This window comes from Suncus etruscus, chromosome 1, assembly GCF_024139225.1.
Source record: "Suncus etruscus isolate mSunEtr1 chromosome 1, mSunEtr1.pri.cur, whole genome shotgun sequence".
In the NCBI taxonomy this organism is placed as follows: Eukaryota; Metazoa; Chordata; class Mammalia; order Eulipotyphla; family Soricidae; genus Suncus; species Suncus etruscus.
This window is the reverse complement of record NC_064848.1, coordinates 111,246,153-111,262,689: the sequence shown is the minus strand read 5'-3', so window position 1 is coordinate 111,262,689 and position 16,537 is coordinate 111,246,153. Positions and strand designations below refer to the sequence as shown.

The 16,537-nt window shown below is 37.2% G+C and overlaps 1 protein-coding gene across 1 annotated transcript in view; it reads left to right on the top strand.

The window, feature by feature from the left end:
- Positions 1-16,537, top strand: part of PTPN12 (protein tyrosine phosphatase non-receptor type 12) — an 81,608-nt gene that overhangs the window by 43,342 nt on the left and 21,729 nt on the right. The window contains exons 4-8 of the mRNA XM_049783275.1: positions 2,301-2,396; positions 3,164-3,202; positions 4,845-4,916; positions 7,236-7,295; positions 11,777-11,919. Coding sequence (XP_049639232.1) covers positions 2,301-2,396; positions 3,164-3,202; positions 4,845-4,916; positions 7,236-7,295; positions 11,777-11,919 — 410 coding nt within the window. The remainder of the gene's footprint in view (positions 1-2,300; positions 2,397-3,163; positions 3,203-4,844; positions 4,917-7,235; positions 7,296-11,776; positions 11,920-16,537) is intronic.

The window sequence follows — 16,537 nt, the reverse complement described above, 5'->3', positions numbered from 1 at the left end:
ACCGCTGTGCTATCACTCTGGCCCCATTGGTACTCTTTAGAATAACTTTTTTTTTTTTTTTGGTTTGGGCCATATCCGGTGATGCTCAGGGGTTTCTCTTGGCTATGCGCTCAGAAATTGCTCCTGGCTTGGGGGACCAAGCTCCTGGCTTTGGACGCCGGGGAATCCAACCGAAGTCCGTCCTAGGTTAGCACTTGCAAGGCAGATGCCTTACCACTAGCGCTGCCACTCCGGCCCCCTTAAGCCTAAGTACCGGGATAAAGTCTACTAAATAATGTTAATTTTAAATCATTGAGTCTCAAACTAAGCTGGACAACCCCCCTTTATCATTTCTAATCACTATTTCAAGTGTGCAACCCAAATACAAAATTAATTTGTCCTTTTATATAGATAATCTCCTAGTTGATACATACTCCTTTTTATTTATATATTTTTATTTATTAAGCCACAACACGGTAGCAGTGCGTGGGTTTCCTACCCGACCTTTCTCCAAGTAGGTCAGGTTTGCTTCCCCAGGAATCAGTCAGCTGCAGGGGCCAAAGCTTCCCTTCCTCGGGCATCTAGTATGCAAGTATACACTCCACCCTTTTCAGTTATACCATCAAGGAGAGTGGGGGTTCCTCCATGTACACTATTTTGATATATATTTGATCAAAAGCAGCCAAACTCTTTTTTATAGCAGCTATTCAGAAGATACAGCTACCTGATTAAATAAAAATAAAAGATTATACCTTGTTTCGTTCAGCTTATTCTCTGACCCTTTCAATTTTATAACAAATGTGATTTGGTTCTTTCTTAAGTAAGCAAAAGATATTCTTAATAAATTAGTAAGGTGATGTAGAGGTCTCTAGTAAAATTAATACTATCGAAGTCAATGTTGAATAGTATTTGTTTCAAGTAAAATTTTTTAACAAGGTTTAAAAAATTGTTGGGCCGGAGAGATAGCATGGAGGTAAGGCATTTGCCTTGCATGCAGAAAGTCATTTACCTTGCATGCAGAAAGTCGGTGGTTCGAATCCTGGCATCCCATATGGTCCCCCGAGTCTGCCTGTAGTGATTTCTGAGCGTAGAGCCGGGAGTAACCCCTGAGTGCTGCTGTGGTGTGACCCCTCAAAAAAATTGTTTGATTTTGTTAAACAATTTTCATTATGGCAAAATCCAAAACTAATAGGATAAGCAAAACATTATACATAGGTAGTAAGCTGTTTCACTTGTTGATATTACCTTTATCTGTTTACTTATGTTTAGTGTGAGGTCACATTGAGCAGTGCTGAGGGCTTACCTTTGGCACTGCGTTTAGATATCACTCTTAGTGGTGCTGGGGGACCTGATGAGGCACTGGAGATCTGACCCAGATCTTCCTTCCATAAATTTGGGTGGCTTCCATGAAAGTCAAGCGCCCTTCATACTGTGCTATTGTTCTGACCTATGTAAGGACTTCTTACCTTTATGTAAGGACAGGGTTTGTTTGTTTTAGGACCATACCTGACACAGTGCTCAGGTGTGTCACCTCTTGATCTTTGCTCAGGGTCACTCCTGTTGTGTTTGGGGAACTATATGTGATGCCAGAGATAGGAATCCAGGTTGTCCAGAGCAAGGCAAGCATTTGACCCACTGTACTATCACTCCAGCCTAGATGTTTAAAAATTTCAGGTTTTTTGTTCTTTGTTCTTTAATTTTTTTCTTTTAGTTTTTGAGCCATACCAGATATACTTAGGGGACCATAAAGGTGTCAGCTTAGCTGGTTGCAAGGCAAATCCCTACTTGCTGTTCTCCAGTTCTCAAAAATTTTGTTTTCTTATTGTACTTGACACTAACCCAATTGTATGATTCAGTTATGTACTGATTTAGTATTATAGTTAATAACCTTTTGGTGTATCCATTGATTATTAAAAATTTGTAATATTAATCAATTATAAGTTGAATAATTGAAAGCTAGATAATTGAAAGTATCAGAGAATTTAGCTAAGAAAAAAATTAAAAGTGAGTTTTAGTATTGATTTTAGAATTAAACATGCTTTTATGTCCCTGTTGTAGTTAGCTTTCCTTCACTAGACATTGGATTTTCTGCTTTTGATTCTTAACTTGTATAAGGTGACATATCCTGTCTAATAACTTCATAAAAATAATAACATTTCATCAAAAACTGAAGTAAATTTACATTTATTGTGCTTTTAGATGCTGTTAAAGAATATTTATTTGAAAATGCATTTTTAAAGTACCTTTTTTTACTAATAAAATTTGAAATATTTTAATTTTGATAATCATAATAATATGACATTTGCTTTTAACCATCCTAGGGTGTTTATGGGCCTAAAGCATATGTGGCAACCCAAGGACCCTTAGCCAATACAGTTATAGACTTTTGGAGGATGATATGGGAGTACAATGTTGTAGTAAGTAATTTTTTTTTCAAAATTTATTTTGAGAAATATTCTATGTAATGACATAGGAAGTTTTTCAAAATAAGGAAAGGAAAGACCTTTTGGTGATCATAATGTTGATTATTAGTTAATGTTTACAGAAAGACAAAATGTATTTAGGGTATCTTGTTAATTTCTTTTAAACTGATCTAAAGTTTAAAGAACAGTGTGATGATATTTTAAATTATGTTATAAGTTGTTAGGTATTAAGAGAGCTACTAAATAAAAGGATAGATGAAAGGAGAGATAGTTATTGTAATAAAACATGTACAGTGAAATATTAACAGTAGAATTTTAGATAGTGCTATACAGTATTTACCATAAAATGCTTTCAGGTTTTATTGTATATTTTAAACATTACATGTTGGGAATAAGGAAGTAAATATAAAAGCCTTATGTGTAAAGAGTAAAGTGCATGAACCTTTATATAATTTTATTAAATGTAAAGTATATTTTAAGATTCATTTTAAGTACATTTTTTCATAAAATTTAAATCACATCAATTTAAGCTTATTTAATTTTTTGCTGTAGGATTAGTTTTTATTTAGAAGGCCCAGGTGACTTTTTAAATTCATTTCTTAAGCCCATACTTAACAATAATGCATCAACTTTTTTGACGGGCCAGGTAGACTTTTACTTACAGTGTAAAGTAGTGCTTAAGTTGTTTTTTGCTTTAACAGTTAATTTATGTTTAACTAGAATATTCTTTATCTTCCCCTATGTCCCTATATTCTTTTTAGATCATTGTAATGGCCTGCCGAGAATTTGAGATGGGAAGGGTATGTATACCTACCTGTTAATAATTAAAATAATTGTGAACTATTCTTTTTTTAATCTCTTTATTTCTAGGGATATATATATTTCTGATCTTTATTATGAATCTAAATTATTAAATACTCTGTTACCTTATTTGGTAAAAAGTAACAAAATTAATTTTATTAGCGTTTCTTATGCACATTTATGAATTAAAGTAATTTATATGATACTTAACAGTCTTTAAGTTTTGTTTTTTGTTAACTTTTGCATGTATAGGCATGTGTGTGATTTCTGGGAATCTAACCCACTGTCTCATACATGCAAAACATTTTTTTTACCACTGAATTAAATCCACGGTTCCACAATTTTAATACTGTTTTAAGTAGAAAGCTAATTTGTATATTGAAGTTCAGAAATACTTTAAAAATAGAAATAGGTCGGAGTACAGAGAGGTGCCTGCCTGCCTTGTGAGTTTCCAACCCTGGCTCAATCCTGGCACCAGATCTGGCTCCATCAAGCAGGACCAGAAGTACTCCGAGTACTGTCAGGTGTGACACAAAAGCAAAACAATAGAAATAAGATCAGGGGGGCCCGTAGAGATAGCACTGTGGCGTTTGCCTTGCAAGCAGCCGATCCAGGACCTAAGGTGGTTGGTTCGAATCCAGGTGTCCCATATGGTCCCCCGTGCCTGCCAGGAGCTATTTCTGAGCAGACAGCCAGGAGTAACCCCTGAGCAACACTGGGTGTGGCCCAAAAACCAAAAAAAAAGAAAAAAGAAGAAGAAATAAGATCAGGGACCAAAGAGATAGTGCAGCGGTAGGGCGTTTGCCTTAGACGGTGAAGGACGGTGCTTCAAATCCCAGCATCCCATGTGGTCCCCTGAGCCTGCCAGGAGCTATTTCTGAGTGTAGAGTCAGGAGTAACCCCTGAGTGCTGCTGGGTGTGACCCAAAAACCAAAACAAAGAAAAAGAAAAGAAATAAGATCAGAGAGTTAGTTCTGGGTTTAAAGCCATTAGCTGATTCCAGTTTGATCCCTGACCCTTCATATTGTTTCTAGGACTGCCAAGAATGACCCCTGAGTAGAGAACCAGGAGTTAACCCTTGAGTATCACCAGGTGTGGCCCAGTGCCCCCTCCTCACCCTCTAGTAAATTGAAAATAAAAGTGATAGGGCTGTAGTTGGGAGTAAATAATTTCTTAAAATATGAGAGTTCAGCCAGATATTAATAGAAATTATCATTTTATAAGCATTAGAGCTTGACCTGATCCTAAATAGACCTCCTTGTACCAGTCACTCTTTTAAAATAAAACGTCAGATAATTCTTCTTTATTCACTTTTCCCCCCACTATTTACAGTTGTTTTTTATGACTAACCATCAAGAGACAGCCCTCCTGGGGCAGGAGCGACACACTGTAGGGTGTTTGGCTTGCATGCTGCTGGCCCGGGGTTCAATTCCCAGCATCCCACATGGTCCCCTGAGCCTGCCAGGAGTGATTTCTGATCGCAGCAAAAACCAAAATAAATAAATGAATAAAAGCCCTCCCAACTTCTGGCCTAATGATGGTAATGTTTGTGTGTTTTGGAAAAGAGTAACAGTTTTTAACCAGGGCACAAAATACATTCAATAAATGGATTACATTCTAACATTCTTGTTTTGTTAATAGAAAAAATGTGAGCGCTATTGGCCCCTATATGGAGAAGACGCTATAACATTTCTACCATTTAAAATTTCTTGTGTAAGTCTCATTTTTTATGTATATTGTTTATTAGGAAATGAGAAACTAGATGAATGAAACATTATGGTATGAACCCAGCTTTATATATTTAATGATACATGTAAATTTATTCTTTTTTTTTTCCTTTTTTTTTTCTTTTTTCGGCCCCGCCCCGTAAATTTATTCTTAATAAAATTATTATGTATTAATAATAATGTTTTTATACTCCCTTTAAATTTAGAATATTTGGGAATATATCATAAAAGTTTAATTCCTTCTACATTTGTACATTGATTGTATATGTTGTCTTTGCATGTTGATAAATGTTTGTGTAAAGAGTAAATGGAGTCACTGTACTTTGAGTTATCTACTTGAAAATTGGAAAAATATTCATTTTTAACTTGAATAAATGAGTAAAAACTTAGAAGAATGCATAGTAGTTTATCATGTTAACTTCTCATATCCACATATACTCCTCAGAAAGTATAAAGGTGGGTTTATAAACTGCTATCTTAGAATAAAATTAATCCTAGGGCTGGAGAGAGAGTACCGAAGGTAAGACACTTGCCTTGCATGCAGCTCCTTTTGCACAACTCAGTTTTAATTCTTGGCACCACATATTAGCCCTAAATGCCTAAAAAAAGAAAGAAATAAAAATTCCTTCATTAGAGGTGATGCAAGCGGTAAGGCTTCTGCCTTGCTTGCGCTAACCTACGACAGATCACGGTTCGATCCCCAGCATCCTATATGGTCCCCAAAGCCAGGAGCGATTTCTGAGTGCATAGCCAGGAGTATCACTGGATGTGGCCCAAAAATAAAAATTAAAAAACCATAGTAAAATATAAGTAAACTTAAGGAAAAACACTAACAATTTTCTTTAAGTAATACAAGATGACATCTTTCTTACAGATCCAAAACATACATTGTCCTGTTATTTAGTGCCTATTTTGTAGATAGTTTTCTTAAAGCATAACAAAACCCATTAATTTACATATTTGACTATCCCAATAATAAGGTTGAGTAGGGACTCTGACTTGCAAAACCAAAATTATTTATCTTCTGTAGTAGGAAAAATTAAATTCTAGGACCAGTATTCTCACCTAGTATTCCTTTTGTGATGACAGTAAAAATATAACTTCTCAATGTTATTTGAAAGTTTATTTATTTGATTTTAAAATTTAAGCAGGAGGGGCTGGAGAGATAGTACAGTGGGTAGGGTGCTTGCCTTGCACACAACTGACTTGGGTTCAATCCTTAATACCTCTTATGGTAGTCCACCAAGAGTCATTCCTGAGTGCAGAGCCAGGAGTAAGCCCTAAGCACCACATGGTGTGACCCCCCCCCCCAAAAAACAAGATAAAAATACAAAATTTAAGCAGGAATAATATCACCGATCCTTCTTATCCCATTGTTCTTGAAAAGTCAAGTCTTATACCACTATACATGTTTTAACTAGAGCCTAAAGAAGTTTGCTTATTGAAAAATTGATAGAGGCATTTTTCTAAGTGACAGAGATTTTGCTGGTCATCAAAGTTACAATTTGGGATTTTCTCAGTGCATCCTCTTCCTGGCTCTTTTGACATGCAGTTAGTTAATTGAGAATGATATATTGGGTAAGGAAAATCAAGTTTTATGGAAAGATAAAATAATTAAAGGTGATAATAGGAACTGAATGATACTATATATTATATTTGTTTCTGTACTTGATTGCTCATCATGCCTATAAAAGCACCCTATTGGGCCCGGAGAGATAGCACAGCGGCGTTTGCCTTGCAAGCAGCCGATCCAGGACCAAAGGTGGTTGGTTCGAATCCCGGTGTCCCATATGGTCCCCCGGGCCTGCCAGGAGCTATTTCTGAGCAAACAGCCAGGAGTAACCCCTGAGCACCACCGGGTGTGGCCCAAAAACCAAAAAAAAAAATAAATAAAAAAAAATAAAAGCACCCTATTATAAACTTGTACAATAATTAAAAAAAAAAAAACAATCTATAAATTAAACTTAGGTAAATCGGGGCCGGAAAGATAGCATGAAGGTAGTGCATTTGCCTTGCATGCAGAAGGACGGTGGTTCAAATCCCGGCATCCCATATAATCCCCCAAGCCTGCCAGGAGCCATTTCTGAGCATAGAGCCAGGAGGAACACCTGAGTACTACCAGGTGTGCCCAAAAACCAAAAAAAAAAAAAAAAAAGGTAAATCGATAACTTTTAAATGATCTTAAAATTACAGATATATTTGCAGTTTTAAAGTTATTTTTATGGACTTTAAATAGATGGCTACGTTTATTTTCATATTATCTGTTTTTGTTGCAGTTCTCAATAGCAAGTGTTTCTTTTTTTAGGAAGCTGAACAAGCAAGAACAGATTACTTCATTAGGACACTCTTACTTGAATTTCAAAATGTAAGTATTTTACTTTTTTCGTGTTTTTGTTTTTGGGCCACACCCTCCAGTCTCGGGTTATTCCTGGTTCTGCACTCAGAAATTGCTCTTGGCAGGCTTGGGGGACCATGACAAAGATCAAACGTGAGTCTGTCTCGGGTTGGCCACTATTTTACATTTTAAGATAGCTTCCAAGACAATTTTGGTGTTGTTGTTTTTTTAACACTACAAAACAAAACCATATTATTGAATATCCTGACTTAAATAAATGGAGAATATATGAATAATGCAAATTAATCTAAAAAATGTAAGGTATATTTCAGTAGACAGGGCACTTGCCTTACTTGTGGCCAAGGTAAGTTTGATTCCTGGTATCTCATATATGTCCCCTTCCCAGACCTGAGCACAGAACCAGGAGTAAGTCTCCTAAACACTGCCAGGTGTGGCTCCAAAACCTCCCAATTTTTTTTGTTTTGTTTTGTTTTTTTGTTTTTTTGAGTCACACCCAGCAGCGCTCAGGGGTTACTCCTGGCAGACTCTTGAGAACATATGGGATGCCGGGATTCGAACCTCCGCCATCCTGCATGCAAGGCAAAATGCCTTACTTCCATGCTATCTCTCTGGCCCAGCCTAAAATTTTTTAAAGCTTATGTTTTTATAAACCTTAGCCAGAAAACGTTTAATTCTTTTCATTTGGAAACAATTGCTTTTCCCCTTCACTCTGCTGATTTGATACTGTGGCAGCCAGGTTGTGGTACTTGTTGGTGATCACATTCCTTTTAATTACAGAGTTTCACATGTGAGGCTCTTTAGTGAATAAGCCATTTGTGCAATTAAGAGTAAGCAAAGTTTCAAAATACTTAATGCTGCCATGCAGTCTTATTTGCAATACAGAATAGCCAAAATTCTTAAAATAGTGGTCAGAGGTAGTAAAGAGGGTAGGGCATTTGCCTTGCTCGTGGTTAACCTGGACTTAGTCCCTGCTCCCTTTTATAGGCTCCTGAACCCATCAGGAGTGATTTCTGAGTGTAGAGTGAGGAGCTCTATTGGGTATGGCCAAAAATTTTAAAAGAAAAAAAGTTTTTAAAATAAAATAATAAGCAAATCACATGAGTAGATTTTATCAAAGACACAGTTACCAAATAAATTTGCCAAAATTGCTCATTTGGAATCCTCAGTGAAACAATCAATATAAAATATAATGTAAAATCAAACTAAATAAAAACTATATGTCCAGGACAAGTCAGACAGATAGTTCAAAGGGCTTAGTGCAAGTTTTGGTATGTGGGAGTAACCCCTGAACAATAAGAGGTTGGAGATGCCATCTAGTACTGACAGATGTAGTCCCTAAACAAAAAAAAACTCACACAAAACTTAGATATTCATAAACAAGTCAGTGATTAAACTATCATTGGTAATTCTAAAGGGAGAATAAAGTTTAGTTGAATCAGAATAAAAGAAATTGTTAGAATTGGTATATGTTTAGGATTGGATAGATAATACAGGTATTTTTGCTCTTGTTTTGCATGCAGCTGACTCCACTTTAATCCCTGTCTCTGCATGTGATTCATTGAGCACTGCCATTGTGGTTCAAAAACCAAAACAATCCCCCCAAAATTAAACATTTAATAATTTCAAATTACAGTATTTAAATACTACATTGTTTTATATTAGTTATAGAAATTTGATGTTTCAGTTATTTGAGATGAAGTTAGAATAATGATTTTTGTTGTTGTTTGGATTTGGGGCCACCCCTGGCAGTGCTTCTGCCTCTGGGCAGGCTCGGAGACCTATGGCATGCTGTGGATAGAACCCAGGTCAGCTACGTTCATCCTACCCACTGTACTATCACTCTGGCCCCTTGTTTGATATTTTGAACCTTTTTCTTATCCAATTAGTTACAAAGTAATAAAAAATCGAAATTAGAACAATTTTACCTAAATTAAGTTTACTATATTTGGAATCAATTTTCTTTGCTACAAATTCTTTTCCTCATTTGCAGTAAGCAGATCAGAATATTGTTTACATAATTACCATCCAGTTCTACTGGCTTACATTTTTGCTGTTTTTTATTTGAGCATAAGTGGTCCTCAGAGGCTGTGATCTCAGCATTGCTCTAGGGACTGTGTGTTATTAGGAATAGTACCTAGGATTCCTTCTTACAAAACATGTACCATAGCCCTTTGAGCTCTCTCCCCAACTCCATAGTGTACAAATTTTTTAGTCAGGTCATCATCATGCTATATCTTCACTTTCATTTATGTTTTACTTGAGGTTTCTGTCTTCAGTTTTTCAAACCTACAAAGTAATTACTTTTCTAAGAAAAAAAAATCAAAGGAATATCTTAAAAACATTCTTCAGCTAGTGCATTTGTAAAGTATCTATATTCTTCTTGAACGCTACCAGGGTGACTTTGAGTCACCAGGGTAACTGAGCACCACATCCTCAGGCCCACCCATGCTTGAATCACCAGCAGAGAATTATTAAACATGTTGGTATCTGGCCTTTCCTTTTTTTTGGGGGGGGTTGGGTTTTGGGTTTTGGGCCACACCCGGTGATGCTCAGGGGTCACTCCTGGCCATGCACTCAGAAATCACTTGTGACTAGGGGGCTGATATGGAACACTGGGGATCAAACCAGGTACATCCTGGATCTACTGCATGCAAGGAAAATGCAGTTTCACTGCGCTATCGCTCCGGCCTCCCTTTTACATTTTTTAAAGTATTGAAGAGGCCACGGATTTTTTTTGTTTATATTAATGATACCTTTCAGTGTGTAGTATTTTAAAAATAAAAAGTGAAAATAAGGGGCCAGAGAGATAGCATGAAGGTAGGACGTTTGGCTTGCATGTAGAAGGACGGTGGTTTGAATAAAGGCGTCCCATATGGTGCCCCGAGCCTACCAGGAGCAATTTCTGAGCCTAGATCCAGGAGTAACTCCTAAGCGCTGCCAGATGTGACCCAAAAACCAAAAAATACAAATAAAAGTGAAAATAAATTGTGTGTATGGTACTGGACCCAGTGCTATTTGGAGCCACCAGAGTTACATCCATCTGACATTGTTAGGGAATCAGGGGACAAGGGATTGAAATTATTACTTGAAATATGCCAGATGTGTACTCTGCCTCATACCAAGCTCTAAAAAATAATTGGGGGAGCACATTCAGAAATTATCAGGGGTCAGTCCTGGCTTTACACTCAAGAGTTACTCCTGGAGGTGTTCAGTGAAAAATATGCTATGCTAGGGATCAATCCCTTGTCAGTTGTGTGCAAGTCAAGTACCCTACTCTCTCTCTCTCTCTGGCCTCCATAAAAGTATTTTTTTTAATAGGACTACAGGAACATATATTTCATTAAGCTATCAGAATGCTGACATCATAAATGATGTAGTCTTTTGAAGACTACACTTACCAGAAAATGAAAACCAAAAAAAGCAAATGACATATTGTCATGAAAATAATTTAAAAAACATACATGAAACTCAATTATGAATAACGTTATGATTCATGTGATTCAATAAAAATATTTTAATGAGAATATAAAACTCGGGGCCGGAGAGGTGGCGCTAGAGGTAAGGTGTCTGCCTTGTAAGCGCTAGCCAAGGAAGGACCGTCGTTCTAGCCCCAGGCATCCCATATGGTTCCCCAAGCTAGGAGCATAGCCAGGAGTAGCCCCTGAGCATCATCGAGTGTGGTCCAAAAGACCAAAAAAAAAAAAAAAAAAAAAGCCGAACAAATGTGCTGGGCTGGAGTAATATCACAGTGGGTAGGGCGCTTGCATTGCACCAGGCCGATCCGGGCTCGATCCCATATGTCCCACCCCCAAACAGATTAGGAGTGATTCCCGAGTACAGTGCCAGGAGTAAGCTCTGAGCACATCTGGGTGTAGCCCAAAACCAAAACATAACAAACAAAAATACAAAACAAAACCCTCACAGAACTGCTGAACAAGTAGGGGATGTGGGCAATCCGCACTATTTAATAATCAATGATCTAAATAAAATATGTGGTTTGGTTTTGCTTCTAATTTTTCTTTTGAGATATTCTTTGTAATTATAGTAGATTCTAAGACTTAGAGCTCTTTGTATAATATTCATCTATTTATGGTGTAGATTATTTAATATTATGATAACAGTAAAAAATGCACATTATGAAGGAAACTACTTGGGTTCAGATTTCACATTGGTCACTTGCAGTGAAATATAAGGCAAATTATTTAATTTCTCTGTCTCAAGTTCATTACTGACCAAAGGACAGTATTAATATTACCTTTATCATGTTGTTACATATTAATTAAATAATTAATGTGAAGCCCTTAGATCAGTACTTGATAGGTAAGTCAATAATTGTAGGCTATTATTTAATTGGGAATTGTTAAGGCAGTGCTAAATACCACAAAAAAGAAAATCTTTGAAATGGCAGCAGAGTTAGATGTGCAGATTTTTGTATGCTTTAAAGTTTACAAACTTATTTTCATAATTGTTCATGTCTTTTATTCTTGAAGGAGTCTCGTAGGCTATATCAGTTTCATTATGTGAACTGGCCAGACCATGATGTTCCCTCCTCATTTGATTCTATTTTGGACATGATAAGTTTAATGAGAAAATATCAAGAACATGAAGATGTGCCTATTTGTATTCATTGCAGGTACAAAATAATTTTCAAAAATATTTAAATACTTTGGAATAGAAACCTAATTGTTGAAATTTCATTATTATATAGGTCTTTAAATAAGACTAACGGAGCTCGGATGCAATTTTTCTACTTTTATTTTATTTTGGCTGGGACCCATACCCAGTGGTACCCAGGGCTTACTCCTGACTATGTGCTCAGACATCACTCTGGCAGGGCTTGGGGCACAATAAAACTATTAAAATGTATTCCCGGGGCCAGAGAGAAATGGTACAGTGGGTAGGGTGCTTGCCTCTCGTGGCTGACTCGGATTCAGTTCGTACTTATCCTATATGGTTTATCGAGCATCACCAGGAGTGATTCCTGAGTGCTCAACTAGGAGTAAGCCCTGAGGCAATGCCAGGTTTAGCCCCAAAACCATTAAATGTTTTCCTTTATGTGATTTGAATGCTTTCTCATTTGATTGAAAAAAGTAAATGTGTGGGCCGGAGAGATAGCACAGCAGTGTTTGCCTTGCAAGCAGCCGATGCAGGGCCCAAGTGGTTGGTTCAAATCCTGGCGTCCCTTATGGTCCCCCGTGCCTGCCAGGAGCTATTTCTGAGCAGACAGCCAGGAGTAACCCCTGAGCAGAGCCGGGTTTGGCCCAAAAACCTACATGTTAACTTGCCCCAGTTTGTCCCCGGACCTCATAAGGTCCCTCAAGCACTGCTAGGAATGACTTGTGACCACAACTAGGAGTAACCCTTGAGCATCACCAAGTGTGCCCCCCCAAAAAATAAATAAAAATAAATGAAATTTTTCAGATTTACTGACTACAGTGGAATTTATATTTAATTTCCATTCCTTTTTTTTTTTTTTTTTTGGTTTTTGGGCCACACCCGGCGGCGCTCAGGGGTTACTTCTGGCTGTCTGCTCAGAAATAGCTCCTGGCAGGCATGGGGGACCATATGGGACACCGGGATTCGAACCAACCACCTTTGGTCCTGGATCGGCTGCTTGCAAGGCAAACGCCACTGTGATATCTCTCCAGGCCCAAATTTCCATTCCTTGATGGTTATCCTTCTTTTTCAGTTATTTTAAATCAATAGTTTAAATGTGTGGCAGCCTTTATTATGATCAAATATTTAAGTACTAAATTTGATTTTCATAAATTGATGTTAATCCTAGTACTAACTATTTTAGGGAATGCTTGCTTTTCGTTCTCTTCCCAATACTGTTTTTGTTTGTTTTAGCAACCCTTTTTTTTCTTGCTCATTTATACTTTTTATTTTTAATTGCTTGTTTTGCCACATGTTTTATGGTAGACTTTTTTTTTTCTTTTACTCTTTTTGTTTATTTTTTATTTTGGGGTAACACCCAGCAGCCCTCAACAGTTATTTCTAGCTCTGAACTCAAAATCACTCCTTCGGGCTCAGGAAAGCATAGGGGATGTTTGATATCAAACCTGGCATTGCTCAGGGGTTACTCCTGGCTGTCTGCTCAGAATAGTTCCTGGCAGGCACAGGGACCATATGGGACACCGGGATTCGAACCAACCACCTTTGGTCCTGGATTGGCTGCTTGCAAGGCAAACGCCGCTGTGCTATCTCTCCGGGCCCGGGATTGCCTTCTTGATGTCCATCTCTTCCCTATCATTATTGGTGTATAAAAAGGCCATTGATTTCTGTGTGTTAATTTTGTAGCCTGCCACCTTGCTATATGAGTCTATTGTTTCTAGAAGCTTTTTCATAGAGTCTTAAGGGTTTTCTAAGTAGAGTATCCTGTCATCTGCAAACAATGAGAGCTTGACATCTTCCTTTTCTATCTGGATTCCCTTGATATCTTCTTTTTGCCTGATCGCTATAGGAAGCACTTTCAGTACTATGTTGAATAGGAGTGGTGAGAGCAGACAGCCTTGTCTTGTACCAGAATTTAGGGAAAGGCTTTTAGTTTTCCTCCATTGAGGATAATATTTTCTATTGGCTTGTGGTAAATGGCTTTAACTAGATTGAGAAAGGTTCCTTCCATTCCCATCTTGCTGAGAGTTTTGATCAAGAATGGGTGTTGGACCTTATCAAATGCTTTCTCTGCATCTATTGATATGATCATGTGATTTTTATTTTTCTTGTTGATGTTGTGTATGATGTTGAAAGATTTATGGATGTTAAACCATCCTTGCAGTCCTGGGATGAAACCTACTTGGTCGTAGTGTATGATCTTCTTGATGATGCATTGGATCCTATTTGCCAGGATTTTGTTGAAGATCTTTGCATCTGCATTCATCAGGGATATTGGTTTGTATATTTCTTTTTTTGGCAGCATTTCTGTTTGGTTTTGGTATCAAGGTGATGTTGACTTATAAAAGCTATTTTGGAGTGTTTCTGTTTTTTCAATGTCATGGAAGAGCCTGGCTAGTATTGGTAGTAGCTCCTCTTGAAAGGTTTGAAAGAATTCATTAGTAAATCCATCTGGGCCTGGGCTTTTCTTTTTGGACAGATGTTTGATTACAGTTTCAATTTCCTCAATAGTGATGGGGTGTTTAGATATGCTATAACCTCCTTACTTAAATGTGGAAGGTTATAAGTGTCCAAGAATTTATCCATTTCTTCTAGGTTCTCATGTTTAGTAGCATAAAGTTTCTCAAAGTAGTCTCTGATTACCCTTTAGATCTCTACAGTATCTATCGTGATCTCCCCCTTCTCATTTCTAATATGGGTTATCAGGTTTCTCTCTCTTTCTTTTTGAGTTTTGCCAGTGGTCTATCAATCTTGTTTATTTTTTTAAAGAACCAACAATCTTTCGATTGTTTTTTGGATTTCCACTTCATTGATTTCTGCTTTCAGTTTTGTTATTTGTTATTTTGTTATTTGCTTTCATATTTGTTATTTGTTATTTTGTTATTTGTTATTTGGTTCCTTTTGTTGGTCATTTTCTAATTTTATGAGCTGTGTCATTAAGTTATTCAGGTATGCCCCTTCTTCCTTCCTGATGTGTGCTTGTAAAGCTATAAATTTTTCTCTCAGGATCAATTGCTGTGTATCATAGATTCTGGCAGTTTGTGTCTTCATTATCATTTGTTTCCAGGAAAGTTTTGATTTCCTCTTTGATTTAATCTCAGACCCACTGGTTGTTCAGTAGCAGGCTGTTTAATTTCCAATTGTTAAAGTTTTTCTTCTGTGTGCCTTTGTAGTTCACATCTAATTTCAGAGCCTTCTGGTCAGCAAAGGTAGCCTGCAAGATTTCTATCCTCTTGATTTTATGTGTCAGCATGTGGTCTATCCTGGATAATGACTCGTGTATATTGGAGAAGAATGTGTATCCAGGTTTTTTGGGATGGAGTGTCCTATATATATATATATATATATATATATATATATATATATATATATATATATATATATACTAGTCCTCTTTCTTTCATTACTCTTTTCAGGGCTAGTATGTTTTTTGTTGTGTTTCAGTCTGTTGAGGTCTCCCAAAATTATTGTGTTATTTTTGATGTCTTCTTTCAGATTTGTCAGTTATTGTATTAGATAATTTGCTGGTCTCTCATTGGGTACATATATGTTTAATAGTCTGATTTCTTCCTGTTGCACATATCTCTTGATTAGTACATAGTGTCCATCTTTGGACCTTACAACTTTTTTGAGTATAAAGTTGGTGTCATCAGATATTAATATGGCTACCCAGCTTTTTTAAGGGTGTTTTTTGATTGGATGATTTTCCTCCAGCCTTTGATTTTGAGTCTATGTTTGTTCTTTTTTTTTTTTTTCTTTAGTTTTTCGGGCCACAGCCGTTTGATGCTCAGGGTTTACTCCTGGCCAAGCGCTCAGAAATTGCCGCTGGCTTGGGGGGGACCATATGGGAAGCCAGGAGAAACAAACTGCTAGCGCTTGCAAAGCAGACACCCTTTCTCTAGCGCCACCTTGCTGGCCCCGAGTCTGTGTTTGTTCTGACTATTCAGGTGTGTTTATTGTAGGCAGCAGAAGGTTGGATTCATCTTTTTGTCCCATTTTGCCACTCTGTCTTTTAATTGGTGAATTTAGTCCATTGACATTGAGGGAGATGATTGTCATAGGATTTAATTTCATCTTTGTAGATAAGTTTGCTGTGTTTGTTGGTCTCTTGTCTTAAAGTAGACCTTTCAGTTTTTCCTTTAAGTTTTTCATCTGTGAAGTTTCTGAGCTGCTGTTTATCCATGAAGCTACGTATCCTTCCTTCAAACCTGAACGTGAGTCAGGCTGGGTGCAGTATTCTCGGTGAGGCATCCATTTCATTCAGTCTTGTCACAATATCCCACCATTGTTTTCTGGCCTTGAGAGTTTCTTGTGACATGACTGCTGTAAGTCTTAGGGATGCTCCTTTGAATATAATTTCCCTTTTTGATCTTGCTGCTTTCAGTATTCTATCTCTATCTGTGGGATTTGTCATTGTAACAAGGATGTGTCTTGGGGTGTTTTTCTTTGGGTCTCTTTTAGCTGGTACTCTTCGGGCATGATGGATTTGATTGCATGATGGATTTGTAGTCTTTAACTCTGTGAGTATCTCTTTGAAGAATGTCTTTGACAGTTGATTCTTCCTGGAGATCTCCTACCTGGGCCTCTGGGACTCCAATGATTCTTATGTTATTTCTGTTGAGTTTATCAAAGACTTC